The sequence below is a fragment of the Chanodichthys erythropterus genome, chromosome 11, assembly GCF_024489055.1.
Source record: "Chanodichthys erythropterus isolate Z2021 chromosome 11, ASM2448905v1, whole genome shotgun sequence".
Taxonomy (NCBI): Eukaryota; Metazoa; Chordata; class Actinopteri; order Cypriniformes; family Xenocyprididae; genus Chanodichthys; species Chanodichthys erythropterus.
In genome coordinates this window covers 30,895,287-30,915,212 of record NC_090231.1, presented here as the reverse complement: position 1 = coordinate 30,915,212, position 19,926 = coordinate 30,895,287, and the positions used below count along the sequence as shown (strand labels likewise).

The 19,926-nt window shown below is 38.9% G+C and overlaps 1 protein-coding gene across 4 annotated transcripts in view; it reads left to right on the top strand.

Annotated features, from left to right (window-relative positions):
• plekhg4 (pleckstrin homology domain containing, family G (with RhoGef domain) member 4) overlaps window positions 1-18,519 on the top strand; it is an 87,597-nt gene extending 69,078 nt beyond the window's left edge. For 3 of the 4 annotated variants that reach the window (XM_067402332.1, XM_067402333.1, XM_067402330.1), the window contains 11 exons: window positions 8,902-9,818; window positions 12,223-12,472; window positions 13,290-13,379; window positions 13,487-13,711; window positions 13,826-13,996; window positions 15,545-15,725; window positions 16,364-16,480; window positions 16,561-16,812; window positions 16,892-17,088; window positions 17,299-17,357; window positions 17,523-18,519. In XM_067402332.1, coding sequence (XP_067258433.1) covers window positions 8,902-9,818; window positions 12,223-12,472; window positions 13,290-13,379; window positions 13,487-13,711; window positions 13,826-13,996; window positions 15,545-15,725; window positions 16,364-16,480; window positions 16,561-16,812; window positions 16,892-17,088; window positions 17,299-17,337 — 2,439 coding nt within the window. In that variant the 3' untranslated portion in view covers window positions 17,338-17,357; window positions 17,523-18,519. The remainder of the gene's footprint in view (window positions 1-8,901; window positions 9,819-12,222; window positions 12,473-13,289; window positions 13,380-13,486; window positions 13,712-13,825; window positions 13,997-15,544; window positions 15,726-16,363; window positions 16,481-16,560; window positions 16,813-16,891; window positions 17,089-17,298; window positions 17,358-17,522) is intronic. The other variant, XM_067402331.1, reaches the window with a different exon arrangement.
• The last annotated feature ends 1,407 nt before the right edge of the window (window positions 18,520-19,926 follow it).

Below are 19,926 nucleotides of genomic sequence, written 5' to 3'. Positions count from 1 at the left end.
ACACTATAGCCTTTCAAAGTATACTCCATTGGATAGTGAGCATGAACACAGGAGCTTGACACATGCACACTAGAAAGTTTCAGTCTCGTTCAGTGTCTGCACAATTCTACTCCGGAAGTTATGGTGGTTGCACTTTATTTTACAGTACATGCACTTTCAATGTACTTACAGTGTACTTACCACAAAAGTACTGACTAGTGTAAGGTAACTGCATGGGTTAAGTTAAGGTTTAGGGGTAGGTTCAGGGTTAGTTCCTAGTTATTAACCAGTTAGTGTCATTACTACAATGGAACTAAAATAAAGCGCTACCGTTATGGCCAATAAAAATGTACTCTATGTACTCAATCTCTTAAGCTCCTCACACAAGTGCTTGTCAACGCAGGTGTCTGTTGTTGTTGCGTCTCCACTAGTTGTTTGTTGTCGTTTCTTCTCATCCGTTTCTTTTTCAGCGAGTTGATTTTGGACTTGTGGTTCCCTTGGGTTTAGCAGTGAGGAGGTCAATATTGCATAGTATGGGCTTCAGAGGAAGGCCTGTTTAATTGGTTAAGGGAATGCAGGTGACTGCTTTGACATAGTCAGACCCCTGCATGGAAAACTCATTATCCACTCACCTCTAGCATATGCCAATCCCACTGAGCGTGTGTGTGCATTTATGACCCTACTTACTGAACAGCATCTCCTTGATTCTTTTCTCCTCATCATTTGTGTGTCTTCGCTAACATTTATAGACTAGTAGATCTGTTTTCTCATCATGCTGCTTGACTGGGCCTGAGGAATGTGCCCCTCTATGCAGACTCCCATTTCTGGACATTTCCCCCCCAAAAACAGTAGACCCCTCTCTACACCTCATTGCACCCCAAACCCCCAACGTACAACAGGAGACGACACTCTGAAGGGACAAAGCAGGCCCCATGCACTATTAATTAGGTGTGTCTATCTTTTGTGGCGGTCTGACTGTGGCCTCCTGTCTCTCAGTCCTTCTGTCCTGCTCTGTTGTTGCAGAACCTGGGGTTAGCACCTGTGGATACAAAACACTGACCTCCACACCCGTTCACTGACAAGAAATGAAAGATGATAGACGTGCATGATGGTTGACCTCCCATGTTGCCCTTAAAGAGATGTGTATAGAATAGGAAAAGGAAGGGGCAAAGTAAAAGGGCTGTCAGTTTTCTGTTCACAGCTTGTTAATGACATGTTGACTAATCTGTGGTGAGTTTGCACCTTGCACTCATTAGCCACCTGGATAGCATGTGCTGGACAAAAAAAAAAAAAAAAAAACAGCGCTGAGAGCTGATGCTTATAGTTAATATAGTTTATAATTAAGATATTGATATTTATTTTTTAAATATTTAATTTTTTTATGTATTTATTATCTTTATTTTTTACATTTTTGAAATGTATAAAAAAGAGGGGTTTTTTTTAATGGTAAGTGCTTCCAAAACAAGGAAAACACTTAAATTCTGGGAAGACTAGATTTTCATCATTTTAGACTCAATGATTCCCTTCAATTTAGGGAAAGTAAAAAGAAAGCCAGAAAACCACTTTGGTCTTACTTAAGATTTTTGTTCAGCTTTGATTGTCATTTCACATTTTGGGTTGGCTAATGTGTATTCCCTTAGGGCATGTGAGTGTTTGCTTGACCTCATAAGCTTTTCCAGGGCTGTATGCGTGTGTGTGAGGCATTTAAGTAGCCACTCAGTCTGATCAGTGTTGTGATCGGGTCTGATTAATGCCACTTTGATAGTTCAAATGCAGCGTGATTGGCTCGCTATGCAGAACCTTTTTTTCCCAGCCCCCTCCTAGGCACAGTTCAATCAAATTAACTCACTCAGACAGAACAACATGCGGCACACACTGCTGTGATTTTTGTGCACACACATTAGCATGCTCCAACCAATGTCTTTTCAATCCGATACCTAGTACTATCAAGACAAATATTTCTGATGTCTATCTATCTATCTATAAATATATATATATATATATATATATATATATATATATATATATATATATATATATATATATATATATAGACATAGACATATATATATATTAAAAAGGCCTAAAATGGGAAATGATCACAGTTTTGCAAGATGACAACATAAGTTATAACCAGAATTAAACTAAACTATACCTGTTCTATCTTCATGCAGAATATATTCTCTGGCTCTGTCGGCATCTTACAACAGTTCCCACATGAGCGATTTATAGATCATCATGACAGAATATGCTAACCAATGATTTTAAGATTTTAACTCCACATCAGCTACATAAACGTCCTGTTGCATTCTACATGTTGTCACTTCTTCTTGAGTATCTCCATCATTGTCTGTCTCCAGTTTTAACATAAAAGGCTGAACAGTTTCTGATATTTTCAGTGAGTTTGTGTGAGGTAATCACACACTAGCTCTTGAAACTCCGCCCTTTTCTTGGAAGCAGCAGCTCATTTGCATTTAAAGGGACGCACACAAAAAATCTGAGCTTTTTTGCTCACCCTAAAAAAAGTGACAAATTTAACATGCTTTTAAAAAAAAACGATCTGTGGGGTATTTTGAGATACTTCACATACACACTCTGGGGACATCAATAACTTATTTTACATGTAAAAGTGGCATTATATGACCCCTTTAAGTAATTAAATCTTGGGTTCTATATTTATATGTGAGAATTTTGTAAATTTTTTAAAACTAGTCTCTTGTTCAGTCATTAATTGTCTCACACTTGTTCAGAAAGCCCAGGCTAGACACGCTCTCCTGCAAAGCAGAATTATTTCCTGTTTGACTCATAAAATTGGACTAATGGGCAAACAGTGGCAACTTTATAGTCCTCACATGTGCATCCTGCCAACCAGGCCAGGCCAGGCCAGAAGTCCCACAGTTCTTTCAGCTCCTATTTACAAACAGTCATTACCCCTTATAGAGCCAGCCAACCCCTTACTATATCAGAAACAGACCCTGTGCTCTGCAGCACAACGATTTATTTGACATCTGTTCTGTATAGACACACATCTCGTGCCTTTTGAAGTATCCAAGCTTATTCAACAGTATCAAAAGTGTTCAACAGTATCTGCATCAGTCTTTTACTGCATTTGAATTGCTAGGAAATGAAGCTCTCGCAAAGGCCCATTGCTTCCAAAAAGCCTTTAGTGGGCATGTTTAGTGTTTCTTGAACTTTTAGCTATGAAGCAGCTGGCGTGCGTGTGCTTCACATTACTTTACATATGCAGCACGTTTGTCTCAGAGCACACTTTACATATTAAACCAGAGAGAAGACCGCAATCGCATCTGTCACGGGCTGCGTGTCCCCTCCTCTCTGTGTATATGTGCATGCCATCACTGAACTCTCCTTTCTTGATCCTGATTCCTTAGGCATTGACATTCATGAAGCTTCATAGGAAACACAGAGACGTTCCCCCAGCAGTAGACACGTGCAAACTTGCATGCGTCACCACTGACACGCACAACAAAAGAACAAAAACGAACTGAATCACACACTGCTGAAACATTCCTCATCAATCATACAGCAGCATCAGGCTGTAATTGATCGGTTTTAAAATGAATGACCTTTACTGAGTTTTAGGTTTGGTGAATTTAATGCACCATTACTTTGCTTTGAAAACCACTATTAGATTGAATTAGTCAAAATCACAAGGGGCTAGTTATCATACAGGTGCTGTCTCTCCCGTGCGCTCCATCCCTCTTCATCATCCTTTACTATTCATTTGATTTGATTTGCATTCCTTTAGATTGAGCTTCAGATAGCATATGGTGTCTGACATGCTGCCATTGAACAGAAAATTAATCTTATTTATATTATTATAATGACAGATGTTAATATATTTTTATATTTTTTTGTATAATAATAATAATAGTTGTTGTTTCTGTTAAATTCTAAAATAAATTCAATGGATAATATTTGTTATAAATTATTACAAAATGACAGATTTTTTTATTATTATTATTATTATTATTATTTTATTTTAACCATGAAGGGTACAGTAAATATTTTGATATTTTAGATTGTGTTGCTAGTGTGAGAATGTATTTTTGTGGTACTTGTCTTGGTTGGTCTTCCTACACTCCACAGGGTGTCTTTATTAAAATAAAGTAGTCTTTTCCATCTCTCTCTGTCTCTCTTTCTCTCATTTCCTGCAGCCTATAGCAAATCACCTTTTTCCCTGTTTGTTTTTTTTCTTTCTCTTTTTTTCTCTGTATTTGTTCCCATCTCTTTCTTTGCATCCTCTTTTGCCAGAATCACTCATCCAAATCCTACTTTTTGGCTCAGGAGGGTCCGCAGTTCATTCTTTTTAAATTTTTCCTCATTTTTCCATTCTTCTTTTTTTTTTTTTCAGCCGCTCAGAGTGAGGGGATTCATTTCAGCCATAATGAAATGACAGGGAAGTATGCCAGGTCTTGTGTCGGGGTTAAGCAGCCCTGTCTGTAGGTTGGTACTGTGACTCCTGGCCTGGGGAGTTACAGAGCAATAACTGTCAGAGGAATGTAAGCCCGTGCCTCCTGAAAACACTGTGTGCATAATGCCCCACTGGCATTTCGACACACGCTATCCTTTAAAAAAAAAAACATTCTTGGCATGGCTCAGACATGAGATCAGAGATTGGCTGATGTCATGAAAACCTTTTCTCCTTTTTGTGGTTTTCTTTTAGGGGAAATAATAAAAGATGGTTTCTTTCAAGTTTTAAATGCTCCTCTTGACCCACTTAGACTGCTAAGAGATTCATTTATGGGAGTGTACAAAAGCTTCCAAGTCCAAGACTGGATCTGTCTTACTCCCACTGCTGTTTTAGCACATCTAACACTCTCTCTCTCTCCATTTCTCAGTGTTTCTCTCTCGCTCTTTGTGCAGGGTTGAATAGTGGGGCCTTTAGAGGTGCCTCCCTCAGGCAAACTAATTCTGCTCTCACCAATCAGAGCCCCACCACACACACACACACATACACACACTATTCACACTTCAAAGAAGCTTGCACGCTAACCAACCAAACAATGATGTCATCCTCTGCCCACAGTATTATGGGCATCATCAGATAGAGTGAGGAACTATATTGGGCAATAGATCAAAGTGTCTGCTTTATTTCACTAAGGGGAACACGCAGAGCGGGGGGCTATTTTTTAACCAAGGGGGGTCGTTTTGAGAGCTGGTTTGGCCTGAGTGTCTGACCCCAGGTTTTCTGTAGAACCTGTGGCAGACTTTATCACCGTCAACCGTTGGTGTTGTTTTACTACAGGAACAGAGCGCTTTACATCTGTTTGGGTTCCCACGTCTGTTTTACACATCAGTTTAGCAGAACAGAGAGGTACTGGACAATTAATAGGACTTGTGAAGATTTCTAAAGTCACTGACTGTAATTAGAGAGAAACAATTATCAATATATTATGCTTAAATACAGCGTAAGCCTTTTTGACAGTCTCTGAAATGCGGTCAGTTGCCACAGAACGTAATTTACACATTGCCTCAGTTTGTAAAAGTAACACATTTGGGGAGTTGAAAATAACACAATTGATGGATGGGTATCTCTTAGGGGTGTAATGGTACATGGATTCGTCCCGAACCGTACGGTATAGACGTCAGGGTTTGGTTCATGCAGTTAGATGCCAAATATAGTCAGTCACAGGCGATCCACACTCAAATCCAGAAGAGGGCATGTGTGGTAATGCAACACTGTTTGCTAACCACCACAACAGGAAAAAAGAGCAGAAGAAGAACAGATGATCTAGATATGCGTGTAGTCTCTCAACCAGTGTTTCAACCGCGGAAAGACATCACTAAAACAGCTTGAGAAAAATATCTCACGTAGCATTACATTTACCTCAGGCAAGTCATTTACTGTCTACAGCATGTTAGTTCACTAGAGAAATGAACTCTAGAGGGGAGCATTTCACTAAATATATGCACTATATTAGCTTATATATTCGTTATATTAAATTACCTGTTCATAATCTCTTAATTATTTAATATGTTTAAATAAATTTGTCATAAAAACAAGTTATGATTATATTTCAAAAATTGTTATTTGTTAAAAAATTATTATGTTAAATGTTAAAAATTATTTGAATAATTAATAAAAATATATAATAACATTTATAATGAAAATTAATAATTTTAAGAAAAAAAGAATTTTTATGAATTTTATGTTTAGCATTCCGTATACCAAACCCGTATCGAAATGTAACTTCAGTACTTAGGTACGTAATGAACCTTCATGTTTGTGTACCGTTACGCCCCTAGTATCTATCTATTGTCTTACATATAAATAAAATAATGCCTAAATAATGCAAACAAGTCATTGGACAGCATTACTTACATATAAATAATCAAAATGCATGTGCCATAGATAAATAAAATGGAATGTCCTCTGCACGTACAGTAATGAAATGATTGAAATTAATTTCGTTGATAAAAAATAATATGAAAAAATAAAATTGTTAGTCATGTTTTTGAAAAATAATCTTCTAAAATTAATATTACTGTTTTAAATAAAAATATTGCTCTTTGAGCTGCGGGCACTGAAGCTGAAGAGCTGAATAAACACCGGTAAACAGAAGCAACCTTTGTTAGCAGGTTAATTAACTCACCCAAATGCATCCTACATGAGATTAATCATATATTTATAGAATATCAACAGAATATTACAACTTTCATCTGCACAAAATGACACAAATGCAGAAGTAAACTTGAACCAAGTTACTTGCTAGTCAGAATGTGTAACTCCTGTTGTGTATGCACTCTTCCCATAACAACGCGCTAAAACATGGCAACTAAACATAAAGAATTCAGAACATTTTATTACAATAGTGTTCTCAGTATGTTATCATATATATATATATATATATATATATATATATATATATATATATATATATATATATATATATATACACACACACACAAAATAATCATAATAGTTTAACTTACAGTTACACAAAACAAAAGGCTGCGAATGCACAAGCAAACTTGACTGTGCTAGTAATGGTGTAATTCCATTGTGGATGTGCTTATTCTGAAACACCACGCTAAAACACAAGTATACAAAGGATTCACAGCATTTTTTACAGTAGTGTTCTCATCATAATTTTATGTAGCCTATATGACAGACTTGCGCTGCTTGTTGCACTTAACTATATTTTCCTTTTTGAAGTGATTCCAAACATATTTCAAACAATTCAAAACCGTCATGGTGAACAGTGTGCATCTGAAGCTTCTCAGCTAATGGAAATAATCCATTATTTTTTGGCTTAAATATATTGGCCAAATTTTCTTATTGGGCCGATAACGCAGGTGAGTGCAGAGTCAACAGACGGCACGTGAGCGGTGAGCTTTGCGTCTTCACTAAACTTGGTTAGTTGTATGTGTTTTAAGGTTTACCAGTTTAGACATTCAAGTGATTTAGACGATCGGATGTGTATTATTATATCGAGCTACCTTGCTCGCGCAGCTGCACTGTGGCACGAACACTCATACAAACAGTAACGTTAGCTGCACAAAAGGTGAAGATCATGCGCACTTAGGAGCAGAAACTAGTTGTCAGCGCTGTCCTGTGATTTATCACTATACTTTTCTGATTTTAGGTCATAATCATCCAGCCCTAACGATAAGATTAAAAATGAACATATTGGCCGATGCTGATATTGTGGCCAATATATTGTGCATCCCTAACTTTTTTCAAAGTGGTTTTCTGTTTTTGAAGAGCTTAAGTTGTATTTTTAACCCCAAATATTGCTTTAAAGAAATTACACAACAATTATGTGTAAAAAGTTTTGCATCTCTATTTACAAGGGCCTTAAAATTCATTCTTGCCATTTGGTTGTTACTCATCAATTATGTCGCATTTGCGTCTTTTTGTGTCTTCTGTGTGTATGTGTCTCTCTCCTCTATCTGTTCTGTCACTTCTTAGCCATATGCATTGTTAATGTGGGCAGCTGACCTCTGACCTCTGCTTTTGCGAGAAACTTTAGTATCTGGGTGCCGAAGACCAATATGCTGGCATGTGGCCTTTGTGTCACCCTAGCCTGAGAGAGAGACAGAGCAGAGGGGCTTGGGGAGCAAAGCAATGTCACCATGTCACATAGCAGCTAAAGTAGAGTGTGGAGGTTTTGTGTGTGCACAGAATGAGAGAGAAGAGGGGGAGTTTTGCTCTTTTCTCAGGAATGTCTAAACACAAGCCTGTATTTGCAGCCAGCGCTGAAGTGTGTGTGTGTGTGTGTGTGTGTGTGTATGAGATGGAAGGTGGTTGTGTTTGATCTGTGTTAATCCCCTCAGAAGTTTAACCACTCATTTTCCAGCATAGCGAGCACTCGTATCATCAGGAGCAGTTACTATAGAAACCTTTCTGCCAGGATGTTAATGAAAAAAGGTCTAAAAACAAGAGTGCCTCCCAGTTGATGTAACAGCATCTTGGAGTGTGAGAAGAGGCCATCAGATTTTCTCTTAAATGGAGAGACAGCTAGTAAAGCGGTTGGCATGTGTCTTTGAGACAGTGTGCTGTCACACATAGTTAAAACTATAGGCCCTCCTGCTGCTGGGCTGCATGTTAAAGCCTTCCTACCCAGACCTCCCAGCTCCTGGCTAAAAACCTCTTTATTTCACATGAAAGAAGTGCTGGGAGGTTTCTCACTCCCTCTATCCTTCCCTCATTCCCATTCACAGTGCATTTGTAGTTTTTTTTTTTCCATAAAAAGTCTCCCTTATACTCTTGTCTCTTCTCAAACACACATAAAAACATCTTATTGTGTCATATTGCCTTTATTCTCCATTTTGTCAAAACCTGCTGTTTTACCCATTTTTGTTATTTTTAACTAAAAATAAACTATTAAAATTACTATTAAATATTTGGTTTTTCAGTGTATGTGTCACATTGGCTGACTTTTTTTCTTCTCTTTTCAGGCGTATGAATGGGCGCTAGAGGGCATGCGTCATTTGGCATGTGTTAGTATGGAGGAGTGTGGCATGTCTGAGAAGTGTCAGAGTGTGATCACATGTTTGGAGACCTATCGCAGTCAGCACCCACCGATCCCAGACGCACACTTCCAGGAGATGAAGGACCTCGCTGGGGAGCTGAAGAGTGAGCAGGGACTCAAGCAGTGGAAGTTCGCCTGGTCCAAGTGTCAGGAGACAAAGCAGATGTTTGAGAAGAAGCTAGAGATGGCCCTGCGCACCCGCCGCGAGAGCGACTCCAAATCAGCAAGGGGTGACTCTTCTCGGCGGAACTCGGACAGTAGCGCTAAACCTCAGGAGCGTAGCAGTAGCATCTCCTTCTCATGTCGGAAAGCGTTTGGCAGTGGCTGGGGCCGGGATAGACTTTCCTCACAGTCCAGCACGACTTCAACTCCCAGCAGCCCTTCAGGTATTCGCCTGGACGCTCGTGACTCTGCCCGAACCCCGACAGGAAGTCCATATAGCATTGAGCACAGAATCCCTCACAACACCCCTGTCAGATCCCACAGGCTAACACGTAGCATCTCCACAGACGAGTCTCCTCAGCGGCCGCATCTGGAGGGGCAAGCGTGTGCTACGAGCCCAAGCCTCACCTCTATTGAACCAAACCGCAGGGTTTTGCGGAAGACACAGAGCTTCGATACTGCCGGTAGCGAGTCTGTATCAAGGTATGGGACCTGCCAGAGAACTTTGAGTGAGCCTGCACGGAGAGGAAACACAGGGGTGTTTATTAAAGGTCTGGAGGTGAGCAGCACTGAGGTGATTGATCGGCCGTACAGCCCGCGACTGCCGCCCATTCATGGATGGTCTTCTCTAGATACACACCACAGTGGGAGTCCTGCTCCGGAAACACGCAGCAAGGGCAGGTGGGTACAATCAGAGCACACATAGACGTGCTATCCCACACTTACTTGCTATAACATAAACAATAACCAGCGAGGTCTGCAGGTCATCGACTCAACCACTTATTATATGACCACCACTGTATGAAAGCTGTGTCACGGAGCACACATAATCACTGGCAAGATACATTACCAGTCTGTCTTGTTTTTTTCAAGGCAAGAACACATTCATGGGTTTTCAAACTGAGCTCTGGGAAACCCCTTGGGTAGTTTCGCGTAGCCAGACCTTCAGACTGACGGCAGAAGGTCTGGACTCTATTGCAGCTTTCGTTGGCCAAGGACCGCTCAATAGGCCATTTGACTGACATGTAACGCAACCAATCACAGTTTTATTATAAGAAAAAAGCCATTTAGGCAAAAAGACAATAATATTTTCTGCAAAACTGCTTATAATTTATTGTTATTTAAATAGTTATATATAAATAGATAAATAATTTATATTATATATATGTAAAAAATATAGATATAAATAAATATATTTTAATTATGAATTTATACTGTATGAATCATTTTAAATGGAATTGGAAATATTTCTCTTCAGGTTTATAAATCTAACAGTACAAATATCCTTTTCCAGATAATTTTTTCTCACTTTAGTTTTAATTATTTGTTTTTCAAACAACATGTCTTTTATTTAATATATAAAATCATACTTACTATTACTATTAATACATAATTACTATTATAAATGGGTCTTTATACATAGTCATTTTTGGGATAGTCCACCAAAAATTCTGTCATAATTGTTTCACCCTTATTTCATTCTAAACCCGTATCTGTTTCTTTCTTCTGCAGAAGTCAAAAGAAGAATTTCTAAAGAATGCTGGTATCCAAACAGTTTCAGTTCCAGTTAAATTCCATTTAAATTTCGGTACATACAAATTAAGTCAGGGATAACCAAAACTGTTTGGTTAACAACATTCTTCAAAATATCTTCTTTAATATCTTAGGAAAAGGGCATATTTTTCCTCAGTCTTTACATGAAGGAACTCAATATGTCTCATATTAGATGGTCACAGCCCTTTAATCCTCTGAATCTCCATGGATGTCTTTTCCAGCTGTGGTCCTACTGGTCACCCTTTAACCCCCTTGGGAAAGAGCCTGAGATGCAGATCACTTTCCCAGGTGGTTGCTGGTCCTTTGGGCTTTGAAGTGGTGGGGAGCATGTTTGTGTTCTGCTTTTCCACACAGAAGAGATGGAGTTAGATGATTAGACGTCTTAAGGAGGTCTTTAGATCTGTGCATCTTCCTTTCAAAACACATTATTTAGCTGTGCTCTCCAAGATTGCAGTGTAGAGGTAATGTTGAAAGTTTTTTCAGACGGAAATAACTCAAAACAAGGCCTTCGGCTCTGTGTGGTCTAGTTATTGCAAATGTTTAAGGCAGATGAAAACATTCTGATAAGAATTCAATTTGAGATTAATGTGAATACTAAAACATCACCTGATTTTTCTCAGTTCTGGACACAGACACAATGTATAGCTGTGTGGTGAGAAACTTTAAACTTTCTTTTTTAACACAATAGTTATAAAACAATGTCATGAGGGCTGTCACAGAGACCCATCCAGCTTGAAGATGAAATGATGGACTCTCGCAACTGATTGGCTCGAGTGTTTCAGGGAGAAAGCATTTGTGTGATGACATCCTGGAGAGACGTGTGAAAACACCTGTCCTTTATGGTTACTCAGTCTGACAAAGCTATTAGGGCAAACATTCTGTTGTCACAATGACGTAAACTACTGTTTAAAGGTTTAGGTCTTTAAGATTGTTCAATGTTTTTTAAAGACATCTAAAGATGCTCACCAAGGCTGCATTTATTTGATCAAAAAGTTGTGAAATATTACAATTTAAAATAACCATAAAAATATTTTAAAATGTAATCTATTCCTGTGTTGGTAAAACTGAATTTTCAGTATCATTACTTCTGTCTTCAGTGTCACATGATCCTTCAGAAATTATTCTAATGTGATTCTGATTTGGTGCTCAAGAAATATTTCTTATTATTGAAAAATGTGGAAAAAGTTGTGCTGCGCAATATGTTTGTGGAAACCGTGATGCATTTTTATCAGGATCCTTTGGTAAATATAAAGTTCAGAAGAACAGCATTTATTTAAAATAGAACAAACATGCAGTAAGTATTTAGCAGATGTATTTATCCAAAGCAAGTTAGAATACATTTATTGTATGGTCCATCCTACTGGAGTGTCTCTGTAAAAACAATAAGCTTTTTTCTAATGCAGCTTCTGTATATTTATACTTAGGTGTAAATAAAAATGACTTCCTTAGCAAATCAGATTTCCCAAAAGATTTATCTCTTAAAATGTACGCATTTGAAGTATGTTAACTGTTCACTTTTTCTGTCATTCAGTAAACTACGCCACATCGTAGATGAGATGGTCACAACCGAGCGGGAATATGTACGCTCTCTGCGGTACATCATTGACAACTATTTCCCTGAGATGGAGCGTGCTGACCTGCCACAGGACCTGCGGGGGAAACGCAGCGTCATCTTCGGCAACCTGGAGAAGCTAGTGGACTTCCACAGCCAGTATTTTCTCAAAGAGCTGGAAAGCTGCTGCAACCATCCATTACGCGTCAGCCACTGCTTCCTACGACATGTAAGAGAAGTCCCTTCACAGTCTTTTCACAGTAACTTTCATCAAACTGCATGACCTCAGATCTGTTTTTTGCAGCAGTTCTGCAGTCTATAAATTCCTATTGTTCTGTTTGCTGCACTTTTCTAATATTTTCTCATAGTTTTAATAGGGATCATTCAGGGATCCTGAATTAAATGTTACAGACTGAATTACGTTTTCATTGGAGATGAAACAAAGGAGCTTAATTTTTTCAGTGTTCTGTTCCCAGTCCATGACTGGCTCATTTTTGACCAAGCACAGGTCTAAAACCATCAAGAATTTACTTATTTTGTGTATTATTTCTCTTTCATTCACCCGCCATGAATATTGGAATCAAACTGAGCCGCAAGTAATGACTCTGAGGTCTTTAAATGAGTGCAAGACCACCAGCCTACATTCTCTGTAGTTGTGGTCAACTCATAGTGCTGGCATAGTGCTTTATGAAACTTTCAAAAGCAGTGATTCACGGAGAAGACAGAAAAAGACACAGAGGCAGGCTGCTTGGCCTACAGCAGTGTATGAAACAAGCCGAAATCTTTTTTGACGTGTTTCTGGCGCAGCAAAATCTGCACTGAAATTATGGCACACTCCATGTGAACCTGAAAGTCATAAATCAATTTACCCAAACACAAAAAAGTTTTCCAAACAAAACTCAACCTGGAAATGATTTTGAAAAATATTCCCTCCCCCCACTTTTGGAACAGCAAGAGAAGTTTTTCTTCGGAACATGGATATGGAAATGTGCATGATAACACTTAAAATATTGCTCTTTTGTGCTTTTTTCCATGTAAACATACAGCAAGACCAGTTTAGCCTGTATGCTTTATACAGCAAGAACAAGCCAAAGTCAGACACACTCCTGGCCAGCCATGGAAACAGCTTCTTCAGGGTGAGTAACTGGATCCATACTGCACTCACTCCAGCCCCTTTTAATCTCATTCATTTCATCTCACCTCATGGGCCTGAATTGTAAAATCTGTATCTCTCTCATTCCAGCATAAGCAGCTGGAGTTGGGGGATAAGATGGACCTGGCGTCATACCTGCTGAAGCCAATCCAGCGCATGAGTAAGTACGCTCTGCTGCTGAAAGACCTGATCAAAGAAGTGAGCGAGGTCCAGGAGCAGGAGCTAGCGTACCTACGTGCCGCCACTGAGATGGTCAAATTTCAGCTTCGCCATGGCAATGATCTGCTCGCCATGGACGCCATCAGAGACTGTGATGTAAGTGTGTCTGGTACAGCAGATCTACAGCCAACTTCACGTCATGATGCATAGGAAAGCATATATCTGATTTATAAACTGCCATTTCATAATTTCTTTCACACACCCTTCCAGGTGAATCTAAAGGAACAGGGACAATTGGTTCGCCAAGATGAGTTCACAATTTTGTATGGCAGGAAGAAGTGCCAAAGACATGTGTTCCTGTTTGAGGATCTGGTGCTGTTCAGCAAACCCAAACGGATTGAGGGTGGCCTAGATGTTTATATATACAAGCATTCTTTTAAGGTAAGTACCTAAAGGACATCAGTGCCCGGTTGCATAAAGCACCTTAAGTTTTTCCCTTAAGTATGACACTTAAGGCGTGATTTCCCCTTAACTAAGGGAATGACTTAAGGGTGTTGCATATAATCTCTTAAACTGTTCTCTTAGGTAAGGGAAACCGTTAAGTGTTTAACGACAACATCCCAGGTTTTGCCGTTAAAAAATTCTACTGTTGCCATGGACACGTTATTTGTTAATACGTATCGTGGTAAGTTTTCACAGAAAACAACATAATATGGATAAGGAAAACAAAAAAAGAAAACCAAATATGAAAGAGACGAGAAACTCAAATTGATTGTTTACTCAAAATTGAGATTTCTGCCGTCATTCACTCACCCTGACACCCTCATGTCGTTCCAAACCCATAAGACTTTCATTCATCTTTGGATAACAAATAAAGATATTTTTAATATTCTCTCATCATTTATGTCCATTTATTGAAAGACATCCATATGATTACGGCTGTGTCGGAAGCTCAAATGTGCGCGCAAGAACCAATGAGGTTTGTTTTTGCGTGTGATGCAAGCACGTTTGCGCTTCCGTTGACCATATAAGATATGTTATAAGATATGTTATATTTCATCAATGTTTATGTGAATAAACCGCTAAAGTACAATTTGTCTATCATATAAAGCGGCTGATCGTGGCACGTTATACGACTTGGATTGAACCTGCTCACTCTGTGTAACACTTAAGGTGAAGTTTTACGAACCTTATACGATATACTTAGGGAAATGAAGGTTAAGGGGCTTTATGCAACACTTACGCATTACTTAAGTGAAAAATATATACTTAAGGGAAATTCTTAAGGGTTTATGACGTTTCGCCTAAAGAAACCCTTAAGTAACACTTAACGGTTATTTTCTGCAACACCCTTAAGTTTAAGGGAAACATAAGGGCGATCTTAAGGGAAAATTACACTTAAGGTGCTTTATGCAACCGGGCACAGAAGTTTAGAGGATCATCTCCAGAAATGAAAACACATAGCTTTAAGACACTTTGAAGCATGCATTATGACTTAAGGCCAGTTCACACCAAGAACGATCACTAAAAAGATAACTATTATGGCAACTATATTAGCGTCCGCACCAGCAGACAATATTGTTCTGTTTATTATAAGCACACACTGCAGTTTTGTTGTTATGCTCAATTCTGATTGGCTGTCAATGTTTTCATCATTCTTCAGCTGGAAGAACCGTTCTGCTGTTATTGTTACAGTTGTGGTGTAGACTTTGCTATTCTTTTATATCTAGAACGATTATAGTTATGGTTATCGTCCTTGGTGTGAATGGATCTTTACACTGCTTTCTTTTACTAATACACTCACATTCTTCTTTATATCAGAATTATATCTCCTTTGACCAATGTTAATATCACAGAAGGCTTTAGTTTAAAGATCTGAGCATCAGGTTTATTTCAGGCAAGCCTTAATAACAACAAAATGCCATTAGCCCTTAATATTGATTGTGATTGTATGTGAATATCCTCTTTACTCTGTCATTCTCTATGTAGACGGCTGATGTGGGTATGACAGAGACATCAGGTGAGAACGGTCTGAGGTTTGAGATCTGGTTCCGGAGGAGAACTTCAAAGAACCAGACCTACATTCTCCAGGCCAGCACTGCAGACATCAAACACGCCTGGACCTGCGACATCGCACGGATACTATGGCAGCAGGCCACACGGAATAAAGGTAGGAAAGAAAGATCTGAAGTGGTTGAGCTCTTTGAGTTCTTTGAATTTGTTTTGCTCAGCCAGCTGGAAAGAACACATGAGAATGATAGGATAATTGCAGATAATATCTCCTGTCACATACCATCTTAGCATATTTAAAGATTTTTTCAGCAGTTCATCTGTGATAGCCTCAGGCGGATAGGAAGCTAGTTAAAACACTTTTGAGTCACACCAGTATTGTATTTCTACAGTTTGATACAAGTGTGAGAAAATGATGCAGATCTTAGGCATCGTTTAACCTGTATTTGCACATATTTACTCAATCCCTAAGGAACCCCTTTTTTACGCTTTACATTTTAATGTCAACATGTTTGTTTGTATTCTGAATTTAGGGCTGTCACGTTATCAAATTTTTACTACATGATTGTTGTGTTAAAAAAGATTTCACAATAATAACAGTATTGCAATATCTATCATTTTGAAATAAATAAATAATCAAATTCATCCTTAACTTTAGTTCATTTTGTATTTTCAATTTTGTGTTTTGGCTGATGAATCACACTCAAAATACCACATTAAATATACATTTTAAATATCACATTATCATCAATACCAGTAAATTGGCATATTTTTAAACATGTTTATGTGTGTATGCAGAAATTCGAATGCAGGAGATGGTCTCTATGGGGGTGGGTAATAAACCCTTTCTAGACATTAAACCCAGTGATGCTGCTATCAACGACAGAGCCATTGACTACATTATGAAAGGCAGAGGTGAGCCTGTTTAACATGATAAGCAACAAATGATTCTCTGGGTTGATTTTACTAGCATCACACTCTCTCTTCTGTCACAGGGGCCAGGACTAGAGCATCCATTGCTGTGTCGCTGTTTGACCACTCAAACCCGTTCAAACGAGCTGCAGTTAACACCCCCGTTAGCGGCCCCCCTGTAGCTGGTGGCCCCTCTTCTTCCACGCTGTTGGGGCCCTTAAATCTGCATATGTATAGCAGCCAAAGCCTGTTAACAACAGGGGAGAGACCTCTCATCAGCCCCTGCATCGAGGAAGACGAGCTGGAACATGAAACCAGCAGTCAGCCATCTATGAGTATGTATCATAACGTGTTTGAAAGTGTGAACATCTTACCAGAAGCCACATACAATGTGTGACTTGTCTGTGTTTGTAGCTACAGAGAGTTCGGGTTCGTCGTCTCACTGTCTGTCTGGCAGTGGCTCGAGCGGGTCAGACAGCGGATGTGTGTCCAGTCACCTTCCCGAGGCTTTGTCCGAGGAGCCCAGCTCACCATGTGACTCCTCCTGTTACTCGTCCATCACCTCTCCCACCCAAGAGAAAGCCTGCTTTAACAGCCAGTACATCTCAGCGGTTAGTATTACACGTGTCAGTTTCGGATGGCCAGTATTTTCATCGCACAGGTCCACATCAAATGTCACTTATGCAGAAACATGTCGTAACACCCATGCTTATGCTAGCACTAATCCACAAACTCCAGAAGACACTGATCACCTGATGATCAAGTCAGAGCCTCCCCTTTAACCTGTGATAACCCCTGCACCCATGTCCTTCTTGTCACAGGGGGAAGCTCAGGTGATCGGTCCCTCCACTATAGTGTGAGCTCAGTAACCACTGCTGCAGTAAGTCTGGCTTTCGCTCCATGAAATCACACTTCCACAGCTATGTGCATGTGCATTAATACACTCATCTGAGCATATTGAAAATATCATTCATGCTTCACCTAGGAGCTTTTCCACACATGCTTGTACATAATGCGTGTTGTTCTGTCCTGCTTTGTCCCGTAGGTTTAAGACCTGCCTGCTTCAGATTGAGAAGACAACGTTGCCACACCGACGAGGAGTACAGAGCTAGTATTTATTGTTCCTACTGAGTGCAAGCAAATCTCTTACAGAGAGCACTCGAAATAGCACTGTTTCCCTTTTCTTTTTTAAGCCACTTTTAGCTTCAATAGCTTTTATATAAATTTAAAAATGATCTATAAAAGTGAATAAATATTCTTGTATTTATCTTCTTTTCAAATGTTAAGATACAGTAGTGTTCTCAGCTGTATTATTACCTGTAAATACTGTAGCAGTGTACAAAACACTTCTGAACTCTTGCGGTTATTCAGTTCCCACTCTTTTTCATTGTTGTTGTTGCCCACTTTGCTGCAGACTTCAGCTGGTTTGATTTAGAAAAATGCTGAATGTTAAAAGGCATGTCTAGATTTCTAAGCTTCAGTTACACTAAAGGTGTTGAACAATGTTTAAAGCATTTGTTGTAAAGTTTCTGTTCTTTCTAGTGTTTCCATAGTCTGTGGACCTGTGGTCAGTCGCTGTGGTCAGTGTGCTGTGGAAACGGTTTTTGATAGCTGGCTTGATCCAGAATAAGAGAGCGTTAATTCAGATCGTACGACTGACCTCAGGTCAGCTCTGCCCAGCGCTGCTGCTACTGGGAGCTGGGTATTGCTGCTGCCGGTTTGGAAATGGGAGAGTTTTCATTTCAGTTCTCTTATTTACATTAACAAGTATAACAGAAAAGAACATGTAAATTGTAAATAGTTGCACCAGTGGTGCTTTGAAAACATAGCATTTAGGAAGTAATCTTTATATATGTATTAACAAGTCAACATGGGAATCACTTAAGTGCCAACCCAAATTGGAAGTGTACAAACAAAAGAGAATTGGGGGGGGAAAGCATTGCAAATTACACTTCTAGCTGGAGCATGAGTATGTACTCAAGTGTTTAATTTTTCAATCTTAACAAGTTCACACAGAAGTAATAAAGACAGATTGCTTTGTACCGATAACAGAAGTGTGTTGTATTTATTGTCTTTTATGATTGGCATAAAGTAGAGAGACATATCTCACTAACCCTGAAGGCTGGTATTCAATTTCTGCACACAGACTGAGCTAACAAACAGATTCATTGTTACTAATGATGTCCGCCTTGAGGCCAAGCAATATGTGGTTTAAATGCACATTCAAATATGTGTAAACTCAAGCAGTGTGAGAAATAATGCTCAATCAAGTTTACTGTACCGTTTTAGCCCGAAGAACATTGCCATCAATAGCTTTTTCACTGTAACTCTTTGAGAATGACTAGTGGAAAACAACTATACTTTGTTAGCCACACTTTATATTTACATATATGAAATGAGCAACAGACATGTAGTGAGCTTAAACAGACTAATGTGTCAAGAAATACTGTGCCTATTGTCTGCTGTGGCTCTGAAATTATAGTTACCTTTAACCACTTTTTTTTTTTTTTTTTGCTGCTTTGCTTTTTCTCTTCATAAATTAAACTACAGTATCATGGTTTGTCTGTAACCAGGAGGAAATATATTGATCTTTCATTAATCATCTTAATCTAAAACAGATCCAGAAATTAAATCTTTCATTCAAATTCGTTTAAAACCTCACCAGGAAGAAATAGACTCGATTTGCTAGATTTTCTATAAACCCTGGAGTATGGCATGGCATTTGCTGGCCAACATCATCTCCTTGTGAGAAAAACTGAAGTGGGCAAAGGCCACATCTGGGCAGGGAGATACGAAGTTGAGTTGTTTTACATGTAGGAAATGCCACAGAATTTTCCAGCATTTTTTGTTTTGTCCACACACGGATGGAAACCACAAACCCGAGAGTGGAATGAAAGTCAATGAAGCATAATTGGCTGAACCATTCACAGCGTGTGTGAGTATGATGAGCTTTGAGTGCTCTGGTGAGGATGCATGTGCTGGTTTATTTGTCTCTCTCACCATGAATATTTTGCATCATCAATCTTTAATGAAATTACAGCCAAATCTGAACTTGAGGATGTGGGAAAAGCTGGATATGAACAATGGAAACATACTGATTGATGTAAAATTTTGTACACATCTCCAGGCTATCCTGAAATTACTTAATGTCTATCCAGTATACAGATATATTCATAAAACAGAATCCTAACATTACACCTAGCCTAAATCTAACCTTTAGGCCTAACTCACATCCTAAACCTAACACAAGCCACAATTAAAGGGATAGTTCACCCAAAAAAAATGAAAATTATCCCATGATTTACTCACTCTCAAGCCATCTTAGGTGTATATGACTTTCTTCTTTCAGATGAACACAATCAGAGATATATTTAAAAAATATCCTTAGACCTCCAACAAGGTTTATAATTGTTGTGAATGACAACCCAAATTTTGAAGACAAAAAATTG